The following is a 26,201-nucleotide window of genomic DNA, read 5'->3' as shown; positions in this document are numbered from 1 at the left end:
GCATATTTTCTGTGGGTGTATCTTAAGTGATATTCTCAACATTGCGTTCTTGTCTTGTGGAAGTTTCAGTCTTATTGAGATTATTTTTTTCATAAGAGCTTTTCTTGTGTCAAATTTCTAATTTGTTCGAAATTCTTTGAACATAACTTTAAGGTTTCCATTCAAGCCCTTTTAGGGGTATTTTAAGTAATATTACCATTGCCTTTTTTTCTTATGGAAGTTTCAACGAATTCGATATTATTTTTCCCAATCAAGAATTGTTCAGTTTTTAGTTGTTTGGACACTTGGATGTGAATAAAACCAAACTATCTTTTAAAAATTTATTTGCCTTGTCAAATTACAAAGTAAATGTAAAATTGAGTTAAATCACAGTAACTTACATTAATTGGTAACATGAATTACACAATAACATTCCCGATTAATTCAACACAATCAATATCAACTTAATACTAATATTTTCATAATACATTATATGTTGGAGACAAACAAAAATTTATACAAGGAGATCAGTAAAAGTATCAATTTTTACAAGTTTTTTATGTGAAATTAATGAAACTGTAAGTTATATATTTTTTTAATAAATTTAATTTAATTTAAATTTGGACAAATGTGGTGTTTTAATAGATTACAACTGCCTAACATATTTTTAACGATCAGCTGTTCATTGAAATAAAATTTTGGGTGGTATTTCAGTTTACTACAAAGCATGAAGACAACTAAAACAATTGTAACTTACTGATGTAGCTCAAATTATATATCAAATAATGGATTTGTTTTGATAGTAGAAAAATCATAACTTGACTCTATGGAAAAAGTTTTTCATAAAAGTTTTAGTTTGAATGAGAAAGTTAAGAAAATATAACAATAAACAGATTGAATTTCAAGCTTCGACAGTTCTATTTACACCAGAGTTGTTTCAAAAGATTCTGACACGAACTTGATTTTCAACTAGAAATGGAAAGACTAGATTCAGTTTATTGACTTGATGGACATTTTTTTCGAATTTGATATAATAGCATGTTTAAATGCCTATTCCACAATGAAATAGAGAAATTATTAGGAAGGGTTACACAATTACATAAAATGTACTGACTGTTTTAGTATCAATAATTTTTTTTAATTAAGTAACAAAAAATACATTTCTAAATGAAAATACCAGATAAAAATAAGATAATAGGAATGATGAGACAATAAAACAGAATGAGACACGTGTTCAACTTATTTAAGAGTTGTTTCGAAAGATTTCGATCTAAGATTGTATAATTGGGTAATTGAATATACTCATTGAAATTTCAGTTATTTTAGTAAGGGGGACAGAGATTCAGCATGAAAATCATGTTCAATTAATAATCCTTGCATACATTTTTAGCACTACAGTAAATGTAGGACCAATTTTCTATAATTTAAATTGAAGTACGGTCAAAAAAATTATATTTGTGTAAATGAGAATGCCACGTTCTAAATGACAAATTGAGACTGTGGTTTAACTTAAATGAGAGTTATTTTGAAAGATTTCAACCTGAAGATGAACATGGCAGAACTTTAGAACTAAAATTGTAAAACAAGTTGAAATTTCTGTCACTTTGGTATGGAGGACAAATATTTTCATCGGATCATAAGTAATAGGATACATTGACGCTTATTTTGCAAATAAACGTCCAATTACTTATTTCTTTCATACTTTTTTTAGTACCTGGTAAATGACATATTTCTGTTTATTAAAAATAAATTAGTCAAAAATAAATATATCAACAATATATGTTTGCCTCCAGTCGAACATTCCACGAAATTAATTTTAAAAATAAATATCTACAGTTTGAACCAACGAACATCAATCTTTTTATGTAAAAAAGTTTAATGTGTACTCATTGTTTTCGATAGGGACAAATAAACGAAAAATGTAAAACATTAACAAGAGGATAGTATAAAGTCAGCAAGGGCACTTTCCTAAGGACATGAATAAAAAAATTCATATTCACTGAGTGTTAACCATAATTATTCCATATATTAGGGTTGCTAGTTGCTATGCAAACGACACAACACAAAAAAGGGCAAATCTGCTTTATATGTTGAGAAATATCTACCAAAAACATGCTATTGAGTGAAATTCTGAATAGACACAAGTAAATGGGTGAAAAATACTCTCATATAATAGATTTTTTTTTCACTTATTGAATTATTATAAGAATTATTTTTTTCGAAACAAGTGGTTTATTATTCGCTTGAATCAAAAGATAGCAGCTGTAATTGTTCAAATGCTTACAAACGACATTAAATAGCAATAGAAATATGAAAACACAATTCTGTGGAGCAGTGTAACTGTCAATCGTGAAAAAATGGACTTTATTTGAATTTTTATATGTTATTTTTCAACTTACCTTACCTTTCACTTTCAGCTAGCTGTTGATTGGATAGATGCGAAAGGTTGCTGCTCAAAATTACAAATACATTTTTTTCTAAAATCAGTTTCAACTTTTTTACATATAGAAAGATTAAAATATCAAAGTATCCTTTGTTTTTTTGTTTGATTCTCACTAGACGTGCTTTATATTCGTCACTATACCAACAATATACATTCCATATACTTTTAGTTTATACCCGGCTAGAAGGACCAATGTTGATGTAGTAGAAATATTTTAAATAAAATTTTGTTTGTTCATACCGATGTATGAAATATATGCTCGAAATAAGTTTATTTTTTATATTAAATTTCAAATTTCTATAATGTATATACCTAGTGTTCAATTTAAGTATTCCTGATATGGAATGGTCTCTCAAATTTAACTTCCTGGTGTTTTTAGTAAAATAAACCAGCTTGGCAACGTTGTATTTTAATTTAATTTAACATTAGACATTTTACGAATTTTTTCCTTACTAGTTTTTCAAATATATTCCAAAATTTTTACTTTGATTTTGTGATAACTTTTTTAAGAAACCTTTCATATAAATAGAAAATGGATAAAAATGTCACAATCAATAAAACCGATTTAGTGAATAAAATTTAGGTATTCTAGAAAATCGAATTTTAAAATTGAGTTACAGTAGTTCGCTAAAAATTTATACCTGGTATTTTTTTATCAATATATACTGAATGTTACAAAAGTGATGATTTTATTTTGTTTCAACGAAGAAATCAATAAATGGAACGTATAGTGAGAATCAACTTTTAGTTTTTCTTCTATTTCACTTCTACTTTTTGGAACTGTTTTACGAAAAAAAAAAACGTCGAATTTCAAGTATTCTAACCTTTTTTAGATGCTGCTCTATTTGTACTATGTTGGTGTACACAAAATCAAGTTATCAAAATTATAATGAACTTCGGAATTTGACAATATTCAAATTAAAAGATTTCGTAAAACATTATCCATTATTAAATAATCTAGATAGTTCAATAGAGATATATTATGAGTCGTCTTGATCTTCTTCTCTTCTTCTGGACGTTCGGTTAGCTCTAGCTCCTCTACGGATTTGATTCAAACAAGCTAACATTCGAATCATAAAAGCAGCTGGGACGGTTATAGTATCCCTAGTTTCTTCCAACATGATTGCGTTCCTATTTATCAACTGAACACAAAAAACTTGATTAGTAAATGAGTATACGAGGTTTTATCCGAAAATACAATGCAATCCATTACTGGAAGCATTTTTGAAAGATTTTTATTTCTGAATAATTTTCTTATGCTTTTCCTTGGCTTTCTCACTGCCAGAAATTGTTTTAAATCGTTCCTGTTTCTTAGCAAAAATTTTATTTTCGAAACAGTTTGTCATTTGCAAATCATCTGCCAGAATGCTTTGCACAGTCTTCACTAAACTTTAAAATAATCATTTTTCATCTGTTTCTAAGATAGCAGGATGTTCCGATTATTCCTAGTCAAACTTATTTTTAATAAACTGTTCAAATAAATTAATCGATTTCAAATAAATAGCAATATCTATGCAATAAATGAAAAAAACTAGAAGTTCATAATTATTTACCTAAATAAACAACCGTCAAACATTTTTTATAATAATTCATGCGGTAATTGCAGTTGTTAAATATCACATCCCTGGTCTCAATATATGAGAGTATGAAACGTATCAGTTGATAAAGATATTAATCCTGTAATTATTACTATAAAAATTGATTCAACATATTTTTTATCACACCTTGTAATTTAGCTACCAATTCTGATGCATTTTATTCAAATAAATCCTCCTATTTAACCGAATACATGAAGAAATGTCCAAATTCAAGGATTTATTGTGGACTGTTTGATATATACTTACATCCCCGGCTGATTTTTCATCGAAGCAAGATTCTTCACGAATAGGAGCCCACAGTTTAACATCGTGATCTATACCGCTAGTAGCAAGTAAAGGTAGAGTAGGATGAGGTTGGAGACAATTCACAACGTGTTGATCGGCTTGGAGGAGCATTTTGAGATCTGCCGTGTGACGATTCCATATGAAAACATGACCACAATCCGATCCTGACATTACGTAATCGTCCCCCCAGAAAGTCGCTTCTTTTATCATGGTGCTAAATTATTTTATATTTTAAAAAGGAATTCAATCACTGTAATCTATTTGTTTACCGTGAATTTCTGTGACCTACATATTTCATTTTCATTTCCGCTTCGTAGGTACGATGTTTTTCAGGTTCTTCCTCTTCTTCTTCGACTGTTTCATCTCCACTTATAACAACATCATCATAATCTAGATCAACGTCAGCATTCTGAAAAGAAAAATGAATGTAATAATGTATAAAAATTAAATTCTCATTGATTGTATACTGATCACAATATCACTTTAATAGCTGATTCCAGTAGTGTTTTTATCACTCAAATTTATTCAGAAATTTTTATGTGTATCTACAATATGTTTTAATATTTTTTTTATTCTTTTACTTAGATTAATCCTGTACCTATCATTCAAGACTATTTTCGAACAAAAAATTGAATAATAAAAATATGGCGTTACTTACCGTTTCTTCGGCTCTTTGATTTTCCCCCCAAACCTCTCGTTCTGAAGTAGAAGGCACTGTTGCCGATTCGTTGGCGTTGTTTCTATTACTAACTCGAAGACTAATCGTTGAATTTGAGGTACTCTGTTGTGAATATCTGAAACTAACCGAAGGTTCAGCACCGTGTTGTTCAATGAAACCTTCCCGAAGATTCCTTAAGGCTATCAGATGACAGTGAAGGTGACTAGTTGGTCCGCATCGTATACCTTCCGAATTTAATGAATTTATCTGAGACGTAGGACGATCTGAGCTGTGTTCGAAAAGTACATTAAATATTTTATCTCTTGAAATATATCTTACTTTATTTTTTTTTATAAAAATGAATTTTTTTAATTATGCTAATACCGTTCTACCAGATTTTTATATTAATCACCCAAAATTAAAAATAGGGCCAGAGTTAGTACTGATTATATCATCAATAAACTTACAAACTCATCACCAAAAATTTTTTATTCCAACTACCTCTGTTCGGGTCCTGTTTGTTCCGTTTCCATGCTACTATTACCAGAAGCTTCTTCTGATTGACTATTGTTTCTATTATCTAATATTCTTTGGGCGTTATCGTCTGCATCCACGGAATCTTCTCCACCGGCACTAAGCGCTGCCCTAGTCATCGGATCGTTCAGCATACGAGATAATACATCTGTCATACGTTGCATAAGAGTTGCTTGTAGTTGTGGTCTTGCCTGACCGAGATCTTAAATTATATCAAACATCAATAATTAGGTTCATAACCACATAGATGTATCACATTTATATAAAAATAGGGATGACCAACTGTAACTCTAGGTTATGTATTGATTAACTTACTAGCGGATGAAGAGCTGTTGTCTCTCTCTGGTCGAGCATCTGGACCAGTATCTGACCAATCACCTCGCAACCTCAACCTCCTGACAGGTATAGGAGATAATCTTTCCCTTTTACCTGTCATAGCTTTAATTTTATCCCAATGCGAAGATTTCTGGAAGGGTTTTTTAAGCTGAATAGTACTACTTTCCTGAAATAAAGAGAATATGGGAAGAGTATTCGATACATGAAGATAATTATTTACCATAACATTAAATAAATAGAGATAATCTGATGAATAACTGACGAGCATATCCTGTCCGTCTCTGCTGTAACTTAATGACGTTATTCTGTAATGTCTGTCATTTTCAAAATGGGGAGCAACAAATGTACAAAACGGTTGTCCCTGATGTTGCCCTAAAAATACAAGATCATTCACTACACGACAATTTGTAGTACACACATACATACCTCCAATTTTAGTGTTAATGTATCTCCTGTCAAAGATTTGTACAGATGAATCAGCACAGCCGATAGCTAAATGGTAATAAGAAGTAGGACTAAGAGCTAAAGCTGTAACTGCTCTTAGACAGGATATTATTGTACCATCCTTACATCTAGGTTTATGACAGCTAAAATACTTTATGGTTTGAACATTTTCTGATTATGAGAGATAAATACAAACCTGCTTTTACTTCTCAAATCAAAACATCTTACAGTACCATCTTCACCACAACTTAGAAATGAATATGGTTCATTTGGGACAGTGATTACTTCATAAGTAGTGGTTCCAGCATGGCAATTAAATATATTATCATATGTTTCTTCTGTCCTAGATAAATCTTCAACATAATTTAAATAAAAATCAATACTTCTACACATAATCAATTTATGAGGTGAAAATTCAGAATTGAAATTGCATCACTTTCAGTTGTAAACTTGATACAATAATTGTTTTCCAATTTATTAATCATTTTGTTCAAGAAAACCTTGAGCTAGATGCTAATTAGTTCAGCCCCCAAGAATCAATTGGAACAAACATCAGTGAGCTTCATGTCGGTTGACAAAGTTGAAAACATACCACATATTCAATTAATTGAATATAAAATATGAATACTATAGAATTACTTCTTTGCAACTACACTTTTTACTGTAGATTATCTTCTCAGGTTCTTTTTTAGTCTTCTTTATTGAGTAATAAGGCATATTTTGTATTTGTATCTGCATCCTAAATTAAATTGTTTTAAGCGGTCCAGTATATGATCCCATTTCAAAAACACAAATGTAAATCTAAATAAATGCATAAATAACTTCAATTCTAAATTTTGTGTTTAATGTGCAATATTGAAGCTCATGAAGCTTAGAACATAGAAGAAGGACACCAACCTGACTCTGTTATATTGATACTACCACGGCAAATGCTCTTGGGAGTTGTCCACCCAGAGTAGTTTTTGCAAGACCTACTTAATACAAAAATGTGACTCATTAATACAGAGTTCACTTGCAGATGCCCAAAACGTCAATTTTATCAGGAATCCTTCCTTTGGAGAAATGCAAGGCTGTGGAATCAGCTACCAAGGCAAGTCTTTCCCTAACCTACATAAGTTTAAAATTAATATCTACAGGCATCTCCACGCGGCAGGTACTACTAGAGTGTATAGGGTTCATCCTCTTGTGTTAGCTTTTTACATAAAAAAAATCATTTATCTAGTACTTGAGGGCCAAAGGGAAAACACACAGATGTCAAATATGACAATTTGTAACAAGCATTTAAAGTTTTGCACAATTATGTGTTCAAATTGTGTAATTGGAAAGCAACTATTGTTGGCTATTACGAAACTGTACTATAGTTTAAAGCGATATTTCCAAAATTATATAAATTTATTTATCTGTTAGGACTTGATTGACCCTTAAGTCCCCTAATGAGCTGTTTATAATAGCAAGAGGGCAACTCAAACCAACTCTGCTCAATATGGAAGTTTTTCTCAAACTATCATAATCTCACCTGTATGGATAATAATTCCATCCCCTGAACAAGATACAATTTGTTTATCGTTCGTATGTGGAAGAAATTTTGCACTAAAAATATTAGCATGGTGGCTGGTAGTGTATTTTCCTAAGACATCATAATTATGTCCATTTGTTATGACTAGACATTGATCATCAGAACCAGAAAGAATATATTCCCCAGTGTCATTCCAACAAATAGTATTAACACAGCCGTGATGAATTTGCAATTTTTTAAGTAGCCCTAATCTTTGAAGAAGACTTTCATCATCTAAAATTGAGTTTATTTGCATGAGGTCGTAATTATTGTGACATATGAATGTTTCTAAATTATTTATAATAAACAACTTACCTTTTGCCGTTCTATACAAATTATTTTTATAACTATATTGTCTATTGTAAATATCTCTGAAGACAGATTTGTAATTTGAATGCATTGTGCTCACTTACACTGTTTAAAAATAGCTAAATTTTACATATATGCTTTTTTAAACAATTTTAACTTCATTTACGCCAACCTAGTGAAAGTAATCGAAAAAATGATTACGAAATTTAATTTTAACTAAATAAAATCTCATATTGATAGAACTAGAACAAAATTTAATAAAAACTGAACAAATAGACCAAAGTAGTTACCCTACAAACCTATCAGTAATAGTGACATGTGACATTGACGGTAAACAACTGACTAGATGTGTTTTATGATTAATTACGCTCTTTATTCAGCTTTTATCTCTTTTTAACTATAGCAAAGGTGATTGATTATAATAGATCTCAATCGGAAACGAACAAATTAAATATGACAGAAAAAAATAACAGCTGATTGTATCAAAAGTGCGACGAACAGAGTTGGTATATGCTATTTTACTTGGATGGAACAGAGATAAAATATATATTTTAAACACATGGTTTTTGAATCCAATATAACCTTACTATACAAAAATGTCAGAATCTGAAAGCAACGACAACGATGTACCTCAATTATCCGCTGAAACGTTCGCAGCTTTACAAGAATTTTATAAAGAACAAGAGGAAAGAGAAAATACTTCTAACATAACTGATATTGAAATAGTTTCTTTTCAAGAAGATTGGGTAATAACAATCAATGGCGGTGAAAAAAGAGAATTTATGAATTTTATTTCCAGCAATTAAGTCAGTTTTGGTATGACGATAATACGATAGATATTTTGGTAAAAATTGCACTAAATGCGGTACATCATTCCGGGAAGATAGCGTTAGTGTCATGTCCATCATTATATAAAAAAATGAAACAGGTAGCAGAAAAAGATTGTGAAAGTAAGCTGTAGAATTAAAATATGTCCCGAATTGAAAGTCTGTTTATTTTAGTTACACTTTTTGAATATGACAGAAGATTCTCAGCTTATGGAAATGATTATATATTCTATGATTACAAATCACCTTTAAGTATACCTAGAGAAAAATCGAATTATTATGATCTAGTACTAGCAGATCCACCTTTTTTATCTGATGAATGTCTTACAAAAACTGCAGTTACCATCAAATTTTTGACTAAAAATAAAATAGTTCTGTGTACAGGTATGATTGGATATTAATTTTAAATTAATATATGTGAAAAAAAAACAGACTTATTAATGTGCAGGGGCCATTGTGGAGGACACATTCATGAGCCAGGTCCAGAAAGTGCCTTCCAAAATGGCCTTTGCAGCTTAGTATACATTAAAAACGCTTTTAGGTTCTATTATGGAAGATATGACTAAAAGACTTTTAAATCTAAAGAAAAATAAATTTGAACCCAAGCATAAAAACAATTTAGCAAATGAATTCTCATGTTATTCAAATTTTGATATAGAACCATTTTTGTAGTAGCTGAAATAAAAGGATTCAAAAATAAAACAATATACTTTTTAGTTTTATTTCAATGATATGTGTAGCACGAAATGTATTTGTATTTATAAAAAATATTGAAAATTCGAATCTAGCAATTAACAATATAATAAAGTTGCAACAAAGGGTATGCGTCAATTAAAGTTTGATTAAAAGTTTGTAATATGTATAAATATTAAGTAATGTTAAGTTGCCATACCTATTACAAATACTTTAGACATTGGTACAATTACTTGTGATTTAATGATAAAAATATGGTAGATGAGAAAATTGAAAACCCTTATAACCGATCTATTAACGAGTTAACCTTCCCAATTAAAATTTTTATCTACCCCTCACAAAAATATCTCAATGCTACAAATAGTGTATATACAATCTTTGGTGTGGGAATCTAGAACAAATTATCTACCCATTATCGTGTCGTCTATACCCTTTCTTTAAACAAAACTGATATTAAAAAACACAACCACTTCTGGGTGGAACTAGTTATATTCATCTATATATTAATTAAAGTCTAATATTTTTCTCCCTAGACATCAATACTAATTTGATGGATGAAAAAGAAAGCATCAACTAGATACAATTATGGGAAACAATAATTATTATGTTGATTATCATGAGAAGAGTCCGGCCATGCCATACCAGTTTTAAAACACTAACTTTTCACTGTATGTATTAGTAAGATTATTCATCAAGTACTTTAGAATTACATTGATTTGTACGAAAAAAAGGTTTAAAATACCACAACCCTTAATGTTTTCAAAACTGTATGTAATGTATATTTCTAGTTGCGATAATTTACACCAGAGGCAATATAAATAAAGTGTAGGGCCGGATTAGCTCGAACGACAATAATTAGTACATAAACTGAAGACTTAAAAATTTAATATATTCTTTTTTCACTACAAATGTCTCAGATAAATTTAAAGGCACATACATTTTATTTTCAATTAAATATCACTTAAAAAAGCATTATGGTTGAGAAATAAATATATAATTAATATTTGTATCTAGTCAATTACCAACTTCTGTGAATGTTGTTAATCTAGAAGATGAATATACAGAATTTTCCAACGATATCTATATAAATAAACCATTTTTTGAAACAATCTGTATATGAAATGAGTATAAACAGTCTTCCAAAACTTTTACATAGAAACAAATAATTTTTCCAAATTATAAATGTAAAGACACTACGTGAATCTGTATTCCAAAAACTGATACGAAATATAAACAATTCTTTTAAAAATATATGAAACTACATCCTATAGCAATCAGTTTTATATACCTCACGTTCTCGCATCAATTCTTAGAATATTCTAAATTAAAGATACATTACTGTCAATTTTTCATCTTTAACCTTTTGAAATTTGATTTGACAACATTTATATACATACTTTTTGATATCATAACGAGTTATTTGACAGATTTAACAGTATTTCGGAAGTCACCTAACGAAGAATAACTGACAGTACACAAATTAACCCATACAAAATTTTATAAACATTACACTGAATCATAAAATTTTTTGGAACCAACAGTTTCATTGATAGCTTTAGCAGAGCATAGACACAAAAATATTTTCATTATTTAGAATAAATATAATTAAGTAATCTAAGAAAACAACTGATCTACGTCAAAATGACGGCCGTGGGGTAAACAGTAACAGTGAAAGTTGTTTTTTACTGTTTGAATGTCCACAGTTGGATAAAAATTACAACGTGGCAACGATGTAGATCCTGAAAGCCTATTCATTAAAATATTTTATAAAATCTTGTAAGGATTAGTAACCAAAAGGTTAATACTGGAATAAATTATTTCAATCTCATCAACTTTCTAATTATTCTAAATATTTATCACAAATTCATATAATTCTTTATATAGCTATACCAGTTTGTTTCGATTGAAGAATAAAAACAATTTCATGTATGGAATGATTCAGTTTTTACCCAAATATATATATGTCATATATATATATATATATATGACAAACATAAGAACTAATTTCCTAATTTCAACCTAATTTCAATACAAAACAAATCGTTCAAATGGTATTTAGGTCTAAGTATGAATAAAGTCTCCCAGCTGTCACCAAAGGAGGTATAGACCTGGGTCGAAGCCTTTAAAGATGGTAAAAAGTGAAAAAAAAATAATAGTAGGATGAAACTCATTGAAGAATTAGGGGAGTATTTTTTTATTACACCTCGTATGTCTGGTATAGCTTTCTCCATAATATATAAATATATAAGTTATAATCTTAATTCAAGTATAAATTATTATCTAGCTGTATAGGCCCATTCACACATTGCATAAGTATAAAATATGTGTAAAATTGATATTACATTCATATCTATATTATTTTTTTTTATATTCAGAGATATTAGGTTTTTATAATATTACAACATTTCAAATGATAATGCATAAGTAGATATTTGAAACAAAATATAAAAATATTTTCATTTGATTTTACAGCAGGAAACGAAAAAAATATAAAATTCTAACCAGTACGGTCCTGTTCTCAAAAAGAATTTAATAAAAATGAAAGAGAGCCACTACATGACTCAAAGGAGTCAGCAGAAATCTGACAGAATAATAATGTTAGATAATTTGAGTCTGAAATAATTTGTAAAATAAATCTCCGGAGGTAAATTATCAGTTAAATACTATATAAAAATAAATGAGGTAGAAATTATTTGAAATTATCTGTTTGTGAGATTAAAAAAACCTCACATCTCTTATTTGTTAAAGCAGCAATTCGCAGATAGAAATGTACGCATTTAAATGTTTAGAATCAGCTGAACAATTCCTTGCCCGTTTCTTCTAAAGTCTTATTGGTCAATCTCTCGATCTCACCTAAAAGAAATTGCGTATCTGTATCCAATTCCGATAGGGGAGGACTACTACCAGCTTGAATAGAATTATGGACATTGTCCCATTCAAGAGAATTGGCAGATGAAACCCGTGACCAATCTGAATCACTGGGGTTTGCATTTATCTCTGAATTGTGGGTGTTAGATGTAGTCGGACAACATGATAGGTCTTCCGGAAGTGCAGTCCTTAATAGAAAACAAGTCAATAAATATGTTTATTCAGTTGGTATAAGGAATTTGATCATATTTTTTAACAAATTCATATAAAAGTTACATGTTGATGAAATTATAAAATACTGAAATTTTCACGACATTATGAGTAATTAACTTGTTTTTTTGAGCTGTAGACTTATAAATTAACAAAAATTAAACTTTTGAACATTAACACTTACCATGAACTACCAGAAGGATCATGAATCAAAGAAATTGGTAAAGTTTCATGTTCCCATTCCAAATCTAAACTGCTAGCAGGTGTAGAGGTTGCAGTTCTTTGTAACAAAGCTCTTGCATCAAGATATTGTAACTGTATATCTCTACTGGTACAAGATCTGTTAAAAACAGAAAGTATAATAATCTGCTTCGAGAAATAACATTTATAATGTGGTTAATGAGAAAATTTACCCTGTAGATGGGAGTCTCTGAGATTCTGAAAGCCTACTGTAGCCTGAAGAAATCTGAGCATTACGTAAACCATCAACCAATTGAAGTACTGGTCTCTGTCAAAATTATGAAACAGTATTAAGAAATTTTGTTTATTAATGATAATTGCGGTTGTAAAATTACCTTTTTATTTGATCTCTTTTTAAATAATCGAGACAGAAAACTTCTGATTTGAAGACGCATGAAAAAATTAACATTAAAAGTTAATATATGAATAAGCAATCACTGTTTGTGTTAATAAATGAAAAATGTGAAAATTACCTCTTTGACGTATTTGCGGTGGACGTATTCTGTAAAAATATTATGTATTTAATTTTGGAATATATTTTTCTAAATTACTCACTTCTTCAACGAGAAAAGCGAAATCAACGGCGGTACTTTCATTATCAAGTATGTTAAAATTTCGTAAAGTTCTTGCAGCACTAGATTGATGAGGCAGACAGCTGTTGAAACAATTTCCCATTGTTGTAGCAGTCCTGAAGGGACTGCGTTAATATCAACCCCCATAGGGCTTTATAAATGTATATGAATCCGTGATTGCCGTATCGGAGAAACAACGTTTAGTTTAAAAAAAATGGAAAATAATATCAAAAATTGGTTATATCGAATGTGATTTGAAAAGATTTATTAGTTTTCGAATGAAGGTTTTCAAATAAAATCCTATGATTATTTATGAATCGAGTGTTAAATGTATAATTATTAGTATATAAATTGGTCTGAGTTAAATAAACTACTATATTTATGATTCATGTATATTAATTCAATTCAATAAATGGTAATTTTTGTTTGGATGATAATCATTTTAACTGTCATTAATTTTCTGCTTCTTTTTAAAAATGGTCTCTACCAATAGTAAAAGTCAGCTACAACCTCCAGTTAATTTTTTTAGTTACCTGTTCAAAATCCGAGGTGTAATTTTTTCTGCTTACTTGTCTTTATCCATTTTCATATTGATGCTATTTTAACTTCTGTACATCGAATTCTCGATATATTTATATTTTTAAATAAATCAGTGTCAGAGTCTGATATATTTGATTCAATTTTAAGATTTTGTAATGAAGATTGTTAAATAAAATCCCTTATTTACAGTATGTTATGGCCATTTATATAGAATCAATTTCTTTTTGTTTGTTTACATTCTAGAATCCGAATGATCTAGAAATTCGTTTTGTATAAATAGGCGAGAAGTCAGTGAACAATCAGATGAAATTAGAAGAAAAAAAACATGATGCTACTACGAATCCCTAGATGGCGCCAATTTGGCCGAAACAAATAACATTGTCACAGACGATCCAAATAAGGCTGATTTGTGATGAGTTGTAATTATCTTTCTTCAATAGGGGGCGAAAAGTTGGATTACAAGATTATAGTGACTTCTCAGCATTAATTTCAGTGAAAAAATTGTTTACTGTTTCAGAATTTATGGGTTTATTGGGTTAAATGGGGGTTCTGCTTTATGAATAATAGTTAAGCAAGTTTTTCAATATGAAGTTTCATCATCCACTGGCACTACGGCCCTCAGAGAGCCTTGGCCTCTTCCACCACATTCCTCCCGTCATCACGGTCCAACGCTCGTCGTTTGCGCGGTCCCCCAGGCAGTCGCCGGCCTTCTGGCTTCTGCCGGTACGCTTTGCGCACCCTCGCTCCCCAGGCATAAGCTCCAAGTGGCCTAGTCATCTGACTCTGGCCCTCTTGACTTCTATCACTAAGCTGGGTCTTCATAGAGTCGGTGTTTGTACGCCCTGCTTGTACACTGGTCCATATTTTCGGCGCACGATCTTTTGCTCCCAGGTAGATGACAATTGGGCGGATAATTGTGCAATAGATCCGCTCTTTCATTTTCCAATTTAGTAAACGTAACTTTAGTAGTCGTTGCAGACTCTTATCTCCATAGAGTTGTCATTATTTTCGTCAAATAGTGATCCCCGATATTTAAGAGACGGTATATTTTAGAACTTCTACTTAGAAAGCCCCTGGGGGAGTTCTTCTGTTCCTTGACATACGACATACAGGATTCCTCTTCCAGGTCTCCTCTGCTATCTTTGCTCTTTGTACCAGGCGAATAACGCTTAAAAGACGCAGGGTGGTGTAGAGGTAAGATCGATCAACTCTGTCATAAGCTTGTTTGTAATCTATAATATAAAGCTAAAATAATACAAATGATAACTTAAAAAAATAACTATATTGAAACACAATGGATTAACAAATTTTCAATACAAAATTTTACAGTGGAGTATCCAAATATGGACGAACATTTATAAAGGGAATAATAATAATTGTAACCAATAATGGTCCTTCTAGCTGGACGTACATACTTTATATCGAATTTTATCATATAAAAACTATTTATCGAATATAAGTTATCCGGTTTAATAATGATTGGGGAAGTAATTTTTTTTCATCATCACAATCCCTCAAATATTAATTTTGGATACGACACTGCGTATTTATGTATATAAGCCAGTTGTTCCAAATTTAAGCATTTTAATATTCTTTTTATACAATGAACGTTCTAAAAACATAATTTTTTATATAATTTATAAGTTATGGATACAAATATCAACTATCTTACTTTATAATAAGGCGGTAATATAAAAAAAGATCCTTTATTAAAAAAATAAAAATTGTAAAGCATTAAGATAAAATCTGTTTTTTTTTCTAATAATCTTCAAACAATTAATGCAGATTTTGTAGGGTTGTGTGATTTTTTTTAAATAAAAATATAATACAAGAATATGACCCTTAAAAAATAAATCAACGCATATTTTACCCCTCTTGACCAAAATCTTCCATGAACTTTTTAAGTTTCGTGAGATCATCTTCATTAACTGTTGGTTTTGATGTAGCCACTGACCTCATCATGTCATTCTATAAAAAAAAACAACTCATTCCTTGGAGACTATTAAAATCTTATAACTTACCATTGTTACGGGTGGTTCTGCTAATTTCTCACTAGGTATATCCATCCAGGACATTTCTACAGCTCCAGGATCTCCCGGCGAACATGGAAGTAATAAATCATCCACGATGGTGTTAGGATCTAATGGAGAAGGACCACGGATCTTTTTGAAGTGAGTTGCTGTTTGCACTTTACGAACTGGCTGCATTAGTGCATCTCGTACAACAATACTTATATCAGCACCAGAATAACTACAAAATTATGTTAATTAAAAGATTGAATTTCAAATAAATGTATTGATATAAAAATACCCTTCGGTTCTAGCAGCTAATTCCTTAATGTCTTCTTCAGTTAATTCCGTATGAGTATTACCTAAATGCAACTTGAACATTACTGCTCTAGCAGGCTCTTCTGGTAGAGGGATGTAGATCCTCTTCTCAAATCTTCTTCTAATAGCCGAATCTAACACCCAAGGAATATTTGTAGCGCCCAAAACTAATATGCCCTCAGTATCATGACCAACACCTTAAAAAAATTGTAGAAATGACAAAAATTACTTATTAACTTATTAACTGTTATATAAGAAAAATTGAACATTAAAAATGAAATGTACCTTGCATTTGTATCAAAAATTCCGTTTTGATTCTTCTGGCTGATTCTGATTCATTATCAGAACGAGATGAACATAGAGAATCTATCTCATCAATAAATATAATGCTCGGTTTCTGTGCCCGTGCTAATTCAAAAAGATTTCTCACTAATTTTTCTGATTCACCCAACCATTTTGAAACCAAATCAGATGAAGAAACCGAGAAGAATGTCGAGTTATTCGCTTCTGTGGCTACTGCTTTTGCCAAATATGATTTACCTGTTCCAGGTGGCTAAAAATGATACAAAATATTTAAATATTTTTACTCTCTCAGTCCAACAATATGTTGATGAATATGATCCATAACCACCCTTTTTATGCTTGTTTGTAATAGTGCTAATTGACTGACCCTTATAGAAGGTTATCTACTTGACCCATCAGCATTAGTAAGCCATCAAATGTTAAATGATAAACATTTCCATTAACAACAAACAACAATTCTACTTTAAAATGAACACAAAAAGTGATAGAGCTGATCAAGTGGTCACCCTATTGCGCTGAACATGAGTCAAATTGCTGTTTCCAAAGTTTACCCTCGTTACCAAGAGACTAATAACTCTCATCAAAAATGAAATTCCAGAAGAAATAGTTGCGCATCTGGCGCACCTACATGAGCATGACAGGAGAGCCGGGTATAAAGAGCAGCTAATTTTTATGGACTTAATCTAAGCAGTCATGCCAAGAGATGAATATTACTTGAGCCATAATCAGGTGTCACAAAAAGTGTCTGCTGAAAACCTGGTCAAAATCCAGCTCTGTAAGAGAAGGGATCATGGTAACCCCTTTTCTTCCCCTGAAGGCTCTGAGCAAACAGGGACTACAGAATCCAATACCTCCAAAGCATTGGTCTCTACCAATGACTAAGCTCTGATATATGTTTTTAGTAAGTACCAGCTCAAACGCCACAACATCATTGGTGTTAATAAGAAAAAAAGAAGAAGGAAGGCAGATTCTACCAAGACGACTCAGGACTTAACAGCTCCAAATTCTAAGATTGCTCAACCAACCTTCCTCCACCAAGGCCTGCCAGCCTAGAAGTCCAGTTAAAGAATATTAAGAGGCCAAGAATCCCTGGTTCTAATCCAAATGAACAGTGAGTTCGTTCCCAAAGTCAGAAAACTATACTTGGAGTAGGGCCTTATGCTAGGCGCAGGTGAGCAGTTTCTCCTTCTTGGGCAGGTTAGGAATCATTTTCAAATTCATGAAAAGGTTCTAGTCAAAGCACCTGATTAGCTTTTAAAAGGACATTGCCTCTGGTGTTGTGAAATGGGGCACAACGAGCCTTGGCCACCCACTATTTTACCAAGGACTATGAACATTTCAAATTTGATTATTTTTTTATAATTTTTGTAAAATTATTAAAATAAATCTACAATAGAAAAATTCAGTTCCAAATGTTTCAAAATAAGCATACAATAACTAATTAAATTTACAATAAAACCCATATATGATAATAACAATTTCAAAGCAATATTTAGTAAAAAAAGTGTTTGACAATATATACCAAAAAAAAAATAAAATGAATCTACTGAGATATAATTGGTAAAAACTTACCCCAAACAATAAAATTCCCTTCCATGGTACCCGTTTTCCACTAAAAAGATGAGGAAATCTGATGGGAAGAATAACAGCTTCTTTCAAAGCCTCTTTAGCAGCGTCAAGACCTGCAACATCACTCCACTTAACATGAGGTTTCTCAACAACTATAGCGCCTTCTAATTTGCTCTGAAGTTTCTTTTTGTCTGGATCCTCATCTTCATCATCACTATCACTCTTTTTGTCTTCTCTATATTTCAAAAATCATTTAATATCCCATGTGTACAACTAAAGTTTACAAAATATACTTACTTGGACGATCCACCATCTAAAACTGGCTTCTTTTTTCCTTTTTTTATAGATTCTTTAATTTTTTCAGCTCTTTCTAAATATTGAACACATTTGGCTCTAATGCTGTCTTTAGCCTTTTCACCTTGTGCTTCATCTAAATAACAAAGTTAAACATAACAAAATAAAAACAAATCTTTCCCAACGTATTTGAACTTGAAAAATTTGTATTTACAAAGAAATAATGTCTATGTAGTTATTAACAGATGATTGTCATTAATGTATACCTACATTTTATGGCATGTAAAAAATATTCAACACCGTGTTCATATAATCGGAGAGCTTCTTCATAATTCTTGTTCCTATCTTCTTCTGTTGCTTTTGTGACTAATTCGATAGCTTTTTGCAAAGTAGTGCCAGTTGCCATTTGTAATTAATGCTAGGATCAACGAAAATAGATTTCGTATTTTAGAGAAATATAAATTACCTACAGAATAATTCGTTTTAACAATTATTTGTAAGTATAATGCCGAATCGATATGTGTGATAGTCACAAATGCATTTTTTTAAAGAAGATACTTTTTTGAGATAATTGTAACTTCTAAGAATAATTTGAGAATCACACCTAAAAATTACACAAATGACATTGACGTAGAATGAAATGTCATACTAATAATAACATGTATATTGCAATATGAATAAAGTTTAAAATTATATGATAAGACTTATTGAATTCGTTTTATATAAATAAATATTGTTATGAAATATATGAAACTGAATTTTCAGGAAAATCTAATTTTTTTTTCAAAAAATGGCCTCATCTACAATATCTTCTTCTTTTTCGTGTTAAAGGTCTTGAAAAATAAGTTAGAATCGAACGGTTAATGGCTTAAAGCAACGCCCTTGAGACAAGCGTCTATTTCTGACAATGACGTTCTATGTTCATTGAAAAATGTTGATATTTGATGATTGTAAGTGGTAACATATACATCTAATTAGATCTTTGATTTTATTAAAATGATAACTGTGAGATATACAAGAAATTTATTTTTGAGGGTTCTATGTATTGTTTATCTATCGGCATTTTTATCATTCTATATTCAAATACCAGGTAAGTTGAAATAACCATTTTTATTTTATCATTACCAAAAAAGCCGAACTGACCGGTTGTATTCTATTTGATTCACACGTAACTGTTCTAATACATCACGGCCATTCACCTTTCGTACTGAAGTTACTTTTATTACTAATTCCTCAAAATTTTATTCAATTTATTAAAATTTTATTCAATATTTTGTATCCTTTTCAAATCCCCGTATGTTGTTTTATATATAACTAATGCAGTTCACTACCATCACAAAATTTAAATATGGATTAGACACCCAATTATTAGATTCAGAATATTTTGAACTCAACCTTATAATTATTCTTTTTCGTTTGAAATTAAGTAGAAGATGTAATAACTACAATGTATAAATTTTAAAATAAAATCTTTTGAAAATATGGCATATTTCTAATTATAAATTGTGTAGTAATCAAGATATGCAGTAAAAAGCATTTTTTTATTAGATGCGAATTTGAAAGTTACTTTCTACCATTTTTATTTGTAACTATTGAACCATTGCAAATCTTTATCATGCCCTAATTACTTTTTTGTTTAATGAATATTTCCTATTAAAATATTCAAAAACTGCTTGTTTTTGAATATGAAAGTTAATTAATAATTACTTACGAAAAAATGTGTGAAAAACTACCAGTTATTAATTCTCATCCCATTTCAAATATATCACACCCCTGCCAAAAAAGTCAACTCAAAAAATGCAATTACTAAGTTAAATATACATACAAAAACGCCATTTCTCCACTTTAACTCTTTACCACTAGATGGCGGAAATAATAAGTTTACTTTGATTTAGTAGTCGACGATGGCTTTATACCAATAAATAAATGGCAGTTGTTTAATTTTCCGTGAAGAAAAGAGTCATATTAAGTATTGTGGCAATTTTTTTTTGTGTATTGTTTCGACATTTTCATAATATCTTCAAGTGGAAAGTGTTTCATTTGGAGTTGTGACTTTTTTCTTCCAAATTATTTTGCTAAAATTAATATTGTGTGCAACAAAACAGTTACATTTTCAGTTGTGGCAGTCTTATACAATATTAGTTTTTTTGAGCCTTCCATGCTAACAGGAAATTAGTAAAAAGTAAACTACTAACAAAAATGTAGCTGTAGTGATTCCTTTTTAGTCAGTTATATAATCAATGTGTAATTTACTTTATTTTTGTGTTTCATATAAATATTTTATTTGTGTCATTTTCAAAAGAGTTCATTATTATTTTGAAAACTTGGACACTTTAATTTTTTTACCAAAAGTACAGATAAACAAAATAAAAGATATTCAAAAACTTGCTGGGTTATTGAAAAATTGAGGTCGTAATTCAGTGCAATTTATATACATTTACCTGTTTTTCTCTATAATAAAATGAAGTTTTATCAACTGCTATATTGGTTTCGTATTTATTGTGTATAGGTTTATATGGAGACAATGGAATACTGCCAGCTAGATCCGTATTGGAAAATAGTAAACATAAAACTTTATCTGCAAAAGTTCATTATCAACCCACTTTATTGTGGCTAGCACCATTTCTTGGTCTCGATACTAGTTATGCTTTAGATGTACTGGCATTGCTAGGAGCCTTTTTGGCCTTTACTGGGTAGGTAACAATTTTTTATACTTCCAGTTATCATTGAATTTAAGAAATATATATATATATATATATATATATATATATATATATATATATATATATATATTTTGATTTCTTTATCTTACAATTGTATTTTGGAATTTTAAGGATAATTTCGCAGAAATTTTGTACAATACCGCTTTTTGCTGGATTGTGGTCGTTATACTTTTCGCTCTACCAAATTGGACAAATATTTGTAACAAACTTGTAAGTATTCGTAGTTATAATATTCTCATTGTTGTGTCTAGTACATATTTATCTAATTGATTGTTTTTGTAAATATTGATATTATTCATTTTCTATGTTCACTATATTCTTTTCATATACAGTACCAGGGCTTTTAGTGAGTTCCCTAAAGTCCCTTTTTTATTTTAAGACCTGTAAAATTTCTTTTTTTATATTTCCCGTACTTTTCATTAAATTCTGTTATGCAATGCAGATTTGTACAAATTATTATTAAAATAATGTTTTTTTTCTGACAGCCATATGAATTTGTTAGATATAGAAAATAAGAGAATATACTTAATAAGTTTGCCTTCTGTCACCATTAATAAAAAGAAAGAAAACACAAGTACACTTTTCATGATTTGCATTCAGTAGTCATATTATACCAGCAGAAAAAAATATACTTTTCATTGCACGAAGATGATGATGATGTAGAGACTGATGATATTAGAAAACCAGGAATCATGACATTCTACATCTACAAGTGGTGTAGATGTAGTTGACAGCTTATAGTGTTTCCAGAAATACCAAGTCTTGACCTATTGTTGTCTTTTATAATTTGACTTTGGTAGTATGCATTTGTTATCTACATAGGCAACAATCCCAATGGAGAGTTTGCTAAATGTCCTATCTCTAGAGCAATATTGTTTCAGATGAGGCCGAATATGTTTTGATCCTCTTCCAGGTGAAAGAGGACATTGCAAATATTGTAAGATACAGTTTGTAAAAACATGGAGCATATTAAGGGTTGTTACCATTTGCCAAATTAATTGATTGACTTACATCTCCTCCCATTTGTATACACAGATAAAATTTTCATTTTAATGGTGTGTACTTTAAATAATAGTCTCTAATTATTTTATTTGAATTTAATTAATTCGAAAATTTGAATAAATACATTTAATTTGGTAATATTTGACACATTTCCAGTAAAAAAAATCTTTTTGAACATGTCAGTAATTATATAAACAAATTTATAATATTTCATTGACCTTCTCTTTTTTTTACATAATTTATTCTCAAGTTTCTAGTTGACATTGATCAGTTCAACAGTACAATAGAAAATGAATTCTCATTTTTCTGTATAAGTTGTACTGAAAACTATAGTGTCTCTTTTAAATAAGAAAATATTTTGCTTTTGGTATTATATCTAACGAATTGTAACTGTTCTTTTCATACTGAAATAAATTTTGAAATTTAACAAATCAATCGATTAACCTTTGATAAATTTTAGTGATGAACTTCTTTTGGAAACGGGTTTTCTGGCAATTTTTGTAGCTCCTTTGCTGCCAGGTCGCAGGAAAGGTTCAAAAGGTTGTTCCAAAGATCTCATATCACTGTGGCTAATCAAATGGTTACTATTTCGAATTTTATTCACATCGGGTATTAAAAAATTCATTCTTGGAGATCCATTATGGTGGTCGTTAAAAGGTAATTGGAAACTTTCTCATTACATTATGCGGTCAGCGAGTTTTTTTTTTAAATAATATAATCATGTTTTAGCTATAAGTCGTGTTTACGAAGTACTTCCATTGCCAACACCTCTGAGTTGGTATGCATATGCTCTGCCTGAATGGCAATTGAAACTGACACAAGTATTTACTAATACAGCAGAAATTTTGTTACCGTTTTTATTTTTTGTACCTGTTAGATGTGTCAGAATAACTACATTTTTCTTACAAGTGAGTCAACTTTTTGTCAAAAATTTTCTTTTTTATTATTCTTGTTATTATTTTAGTTATTTTTGCAAATTTGTATTCTTTTAACTGGAAATTTTGGATTCGCGAATTTATTGGTAATAACACTACAAATAGCCCTTTTGGACGATCAGTGCTTTTATAAAAAGAAAAGTTCCAATAAATCATCTATATTAGGTACAATCGCCACAGTTGTGATATACGGAGCAATAATTTATGGGGTTGTGGTTCTTTTCAATTTGAAAATTAATGGTACACAAATTGATGCTACTGTTGGTAAGTTCATATAATTTTTTTAACTGTTTTGATGAAATCATTTGTTGTTTTCGTTTTAGCATTTACTAGAGTCCAGTTTGATAAATATATAGGGCCAATTATTATTTATGCGGTTTACTTTGGATTAGTGTCTTTAGCAACAACGGTTCTTTATAGTTTGTCAAATGTACTTTTCGATAATCAGGGTGGAAATAAAGGATTGGCTACCATTTCGATTCTATTTTATGCCGGAATTGCTGTTCTCCTCTTCTTATCGAGTACAGTAAGTATTAAATTCAATAATTTTATAACCAAAGATCAATTTGTTTTATAAAAATATTATATACTTTACTAATTTATGAACGTTCACTGTTTGTTTTTATCAAACATTCTCAAAAATTCTTTAATGCTCCAAAATATCCAAGAATTCCTAATTTTTTTTAATTTCTTATATTTTGAAACCATTCCTTGACATTTGGAATATTTTGTAATTTGTAATATTTTGAGAACATTGAATTTTTATTCTGAAAAAGTTATAAAATCGCAAAAATATTGATGGAAAATTTCATAAAACTTCAGAAAATAAACTAAACTGATCAAAATTATGAACATTTTAATTTTTTCATGTTCATCAGTTTACGGAAACTTTAAGAATATTCCTAAACGTTTGAAACAATACAAAATTTGAAGAATTTGAGGACAATGGGATTTTTATCCCGAAAGAGTTTTTAAAACTCCAAAAATATTGATGAAACAATTCAATTTTTTTCATTTTCAATGAGTTGTAGATACTTTAACGGCATTTCCAAAAATTTGGAACATTTTAAAATTTTAATTATTTGGGAAAAATGTTTTTTTTTTGTTTATATTCGTTCAAAAATCAAATTCGTAAACTTAGATATTTTGTTAATTTTAATACAAGATGGAGTTAGACAAAAAATTCCAATTTTTTATCTTCAAATCTAGAACATTCCTTAAAATTTGATATACTTTAAGAACTATGAATTTTTATTATACTTATTTAAATTCAGTTTATTCAAATATTTTTGGTGTTATCGATATTGGGTTTTCTTCTAGAACATATACGGAAATAAATATTTTAATATTGCAGGTACCTTTAGCATCTTTACGTCCAGCGTCTAATTCGACGGTAAATCCCACAATACGCAATATGTATAATCGTTTACACAAACTTCACGCTGTTAACGCCTACAGTAGCCCTTTTACAAAATTCCCAGCTGGAAACGACCGTAACGAAATTGTTTTCGAAGGCGCCGATAGGGTTGACGGACCATGGAAAGAATACAACTTTTTGTATAAACCTGGTAACCCCAATTCATCTTTACCGTTTCTCAGTAAGTTGTAAACACAATATCCTAGGAAGATTTTTTTATGTATTTTTGTTTTAGCTCCTCATTCAGCTCAAATAGATTGGCATATGTCTTCAGCTGCTTACAGTAGTTACGATTCACAACCGTGGTTATTATCCTTTGCCCACAGGATTCTTAATCATAATCCAGAAGTTCTTGTTCTTATTGATTTCAGAGAATCGCCTTTTCGTCAATCACCACCAAAGTATCTTAGAGCTATTTTGTACAAATACAAATATACAGGTTGGAATCAAAGGTAATGGTATTAGAAAGTTTCCCTACGGATTGAATCGAGCGTTATTCTTATTTCAGGAACCAAATACCTTGGTGGACACGCGAAAAGATCGCCGAATACTTGCCAGTAGTCAGCAAGGACTCTCCTTTCTTATTAGACTTTTTAAAAGCAAGGAATTTATTACCGTTAACTTCGAAAGTTGACGTGAACCCATTGTGGAAACAAATTTTAGATTTCATCAGATATATCATCAATCATTTAGAAGCTACTTTATTGTTTTGGTCGGTATTGTCCGCAGGTTTTGCCATTATTTGTACGACATCGTCGTCTGGTAAAAAATAAGTTTCTTTTTTAGTTGTGGGTGCCTCCAGATACAGAATTAAAATCTAAGTAAAACGGTATATCAAATGTATCCTCTCCGGTAGGTCAAATGTATTTTCTCGATAATGGGATCACCTTGAGTATTTGTTTCAAGACTGATGTTAAATGTTATTCAAATTTGGAAAAAAAAATTTATTGAAAAGATTTTTTAGGGATTAAACAGTTATTAACAGAGTGGTAGCGACATTTCTAAATTATTAAGTTATTAGCTGCCTTGAATTTCAATATTTTTAGATAAACTGATACCTAAAGGCAATAATAATACAAATCAGATGATCCATTATGATATCTTTACATATTTTGGTTAATTCAAAGTATGGTTTTAAAGATGAAAGTTTCGACATTTGCTTACATTTTAGTTCTGTATATGCACCATTTAAAAGGGATTTTTGTGTGTATTAGAATCTTGTAGAATCTATTTGAACGTGATTTGAATGGAATGAAAGATCAAATATCTGAAGAGGTATTGAGTATTTTAAAATTATCTAATTTTGATTTTTTTACTTATACTTGTAAATATACATTTATTATACAATATTTTTAATTTTATAGTTTCTACAATCATTTTTCAGTACAATTAATTGTTTGTCTTATACATGTCTCAGCTTTTTCTTATATCTTGTCTACTTAAGTCAGTTTTTTAATATAATTGTTCTTTTTACAAAATCAATAAAGTACTGCACGTAAAATTGTTATTTTATTCAATTTTATCAACTCATTTTCATTTG

General features: G+C 30.0%; 5 protein-coding genes across 8 annotated transcripts; 2 read left to right on the top strand and 3 right to left on the bottom strand.

Moving 5' to 3' along the window:
- Positions 1-306: 306 nt before the first annotated feature.
- LOC130890857 (DDB1- and CUL4-associated factor 6-like) lies at positions 307-8,485 on the bottom strand. 2 transcript variants are annotated; one of them, XM_057795244.1, is made up of 11 exons: positions 8,148-8,485; positions 7,794-8,066; positions 6,474-6,630; positions 6,260-6,420; positions 6,054-6,205; positions 5,813-5,999; positions 5,465-5,699; positions 4,964-5,252; positions 4,575-4,714; positions 4,267-4,519; positions 307-3,564 (listed from the first exon to the last, which is right to left on the bottom strand). In XM_057795244.1, the coding sequence occupies exons 1-11, from the start codon at positions 8,230-8,232 to the stop codon at positions 3,403-3,405; spliced, it is 2,094 nt and encodes a 697-aa protein (XP_057651227.1). In that variant the 5' UTR covers positions 8,233-8,485; the 3' UTR covers positions 307-3,402. The 2 variants fall into 2 exon arrangements, with proteins under 2 accessions (XP_057651227.1, XP_057651226.1); XM_057795243.1 differs by having other exon boundaries at positions 6,054-6,420; positions 8,148-8,481.
- A 188-nt stretch (positions 8,486-8,673) lies between these two features.
- LOC130890872 (EEF1A lysine methyltransferase 1) lies at positions 8,674-9,677 on the top strand. Of its 2 annotated transcripts, none has more exons than XM_057795266.1 (4): positions 8,674-8,887; positions 8,941-9,091; positions 9,143-9,352; positions 9,417-9,677. In XM_057795266.1, exons 1-4 carry the CDS (start codon positions 8,738-8,740, stop codon positions 9,485-9,487), a joined length of 582 nt encoding a protein of 193 aa, XP_057651249.1. In that variant the 5' UTR covers positions 8,674-8,737; the 3' UTR covers positions 9,488-9,677. The 2 variants fall into 2 exon arrangements, with proteins under 2 accessions (XP_057651249.1, XP_057651248.1); XM_057795265.1 differs by having other exon boundaries at positions 8,675-8,887; positions 9,510-9,677.
- LOC130890869 (uncharacterized) lies at positions 9,676-14,013 on the bottom strand. 2 transcript variants are annotated; one of them, XM_057795260.1, is made up of 6 exons: positions 13,535-14,013; positions 13,453-13,481; positions 13,315-13,357; positions 13,153-13,247; positions 12,924-13,079; positions 9,676-12,717 (listed from the first exon to the last, which is right to left on the bottom strand). In XM_057795260.1, the coding sequence occupies exons 1-6, from the start codon at positions 13,652-13,654 to the stop codon at positions 12,453-12,455; spliced, it is 708 nt and encodes a 235-aa protein (XP_057651243.1). In that variant the 5' UTR covers positions 13,655-14,013; the 3' UTR covers positions 9,676-12,452. The 2 variants fall into 2 exon arrangements, with proteins under 2 accessions (XP_057651243.1, XP_057651245.1); XM_057795262.1 differs by having other exon boundaries at positions 13,315-13,354.
- A 1,341-nt stretch (positions 14,014-15,354) lies between these two features.
- LOC130890865 (vacuolar protein sorting-associated protein 4) lies at positions 15,355-19,383 on the bottom strand. Its single transcript, XM_057795255.1, has 7 exons — positions 18,855-19,383; positions 18,588-18,720; positions 18,294-18,525; positions 16,704-16,971; positions 16,402-16,615; positions 16,113-16,341; positions 15,355-16,059 (listed from the first exon to the last, which is right to left on the bottom strand). Exons 1-7 carry the CDS (start codon positions 18,988-18,990, stop codon positions 15,958-15,960), a joined length of 1,314 nt encoding a protein of 437 aa, XP_057651238.1. The 5' UTR covers positions 18,991-19,383; the 3' UTR covers positions 15,355-15,957.
- A 44-nt stretch (positions 19,384-19,427) lies between these two features.
- On the top strand, positions 19,428-26,162 carry LOC130890859 (lipase maturation factor 2-like). Its single transcript, XM_057795247.1, has 10 exons — positions 19,428-19,674; positions 21,094-21,277; positions 21,419-21,517; positions 22,770-22,966; positions 23,039-23,217; positions 23,274-23,508; positions 23,568-23,770; positions 24,599-24,842; positions 24,897-25,113; positions 25,170-26,162. The coding sequence occupies exons 1-10, from the start codon at positions 19,581-19,583 to the stop codon at positions 25,432-25,434; spliced, it is 1,917 nt and encodes a 638-aa protein (XP_057651230.1). The 5' UTR covers positions 19,428-19,580; the 3' UTR covers positions 25,435-26,162.
- Positions 26,163-26,201: the final 39 nt, after the last annotated feature.

The sequence above is a fragment of the Diorhabda carinulata genome, chromosome 2 (genome assembly GCF_026250575.1).
Source record: "Diorhabda carinulata isolate Delta chromosome 2, icDioCari1.1, whole genome shotgun sequence".
Taxonomy (NCBI): Eukaryota; Metazoa; Arthropoda; class Insecta; order Coleoptera; family Chrysomelidae; genus Diorhabda; species Diorhabda carinulata.
The sequence above is the reverse complement of the archived record's forward strand: the minus strand, read 5'-3'. Positions and strand labels throughout refer to the sequence as shown.

Coding starts and splice junctions, on each gene's coding strand:
- LOC130890872 (XM_057795265.1), top strand. CDS start 8,738: ATGTCAGAATCTGAAAGCAACGACAACGATGTACCTCAATTATCCGCT. Junction 9,092..9,142: donor AGCAGAAAAAGATTGTGAAA/GTAAGCTGTAGA, acceptor TGTTTATTTTAG/TTACACTTTTTGAATATGAC. Junction 9,353..9,509: donor TAAAATAGTTCTGTGTACAG/GTATGATTGGAT, acceptor AAACGCTTTTAG/GTTCTATTATGGAAGATATG.
- LOC130890859 (XM_057795247.1), top strand. CDS start 19,581: ATGATAACTGTGAGATATACAAGAAATTTATTTTTGAGGGTTCTATGT. Junction 22,967..23,038: donor ATTATGGTGGTCGTTAAAAG/GTAATTGGAAAC, acceptor ATCATGTTTTAG/CTATAAGTCGTGTTTACGAA. Junction 23,771..24,598: donor TCCTCTTCTTATCGAGTACA/GTAAGTATTAAA, acceptor TTAATATTGCAG/GTACCTTTAGCATCTTTACG.
- LOC130890857 (XM_057795243.1), bottom strand. CDS start 8,232: ATGCATTCAAATTACAAATCTGTCTTCAGAGATATTTACAATAGACAA. Junction 5,700..5,812: donor CAACAGCTCTTCATCCGCTA/GTAAGTTAATCA, acceptor ATATAATTTAAG/ATCTCGGTCAGGCAAGACCA. Junction 3,565..4,266: donor ATGAAAAATCAGCCGGGGAT/GTAAGTATATAT, acceptor TTTTGTGTTCAG/TTGATAAATAGGAACGCAAT.
- LOC130890869 (XM_057795260.1), bottom strand. CDS start 13,654: ATGGGAAATTGTTTCAACAGCTGTCTGCCTCATCAATCTAGTGCTGCA. Junction 13,482..13,534: donor TCGCTTTTCTCGTTGAAGAA/GTGAGTAATTTA, acceptor ATATTTTTACAG/AATACGTCCACCGCAAATAC. Junction 12,718..12,923: donor GATCCTTCTGGTAGTTCATG/GTAAGTGTTAAT, acceptor TTTTCTATTAAG/GACTGCACTTCCGGAAGACC.
- LOC130890865 (XM_057795255.1), bottom strand. CDS start 18,990: ATGGCAACTGGCACTACTTTGCAAAAAGCTATCGAATTAGTCACAAAA. Junction 16,616..16,703: donor ATTTTTGATACAAATGCAAG/GTACATTTCATT, acceptor AATTTTTTTAAG/GTGTTGGTCATGATACTGAG. Junction 16,060..16,112: donor CAGAACCACCCGTAACAATG/GTAAGTTATAAG, acceptor TTTTTTTTATAG/AATGACATGATGAGGTCAGT.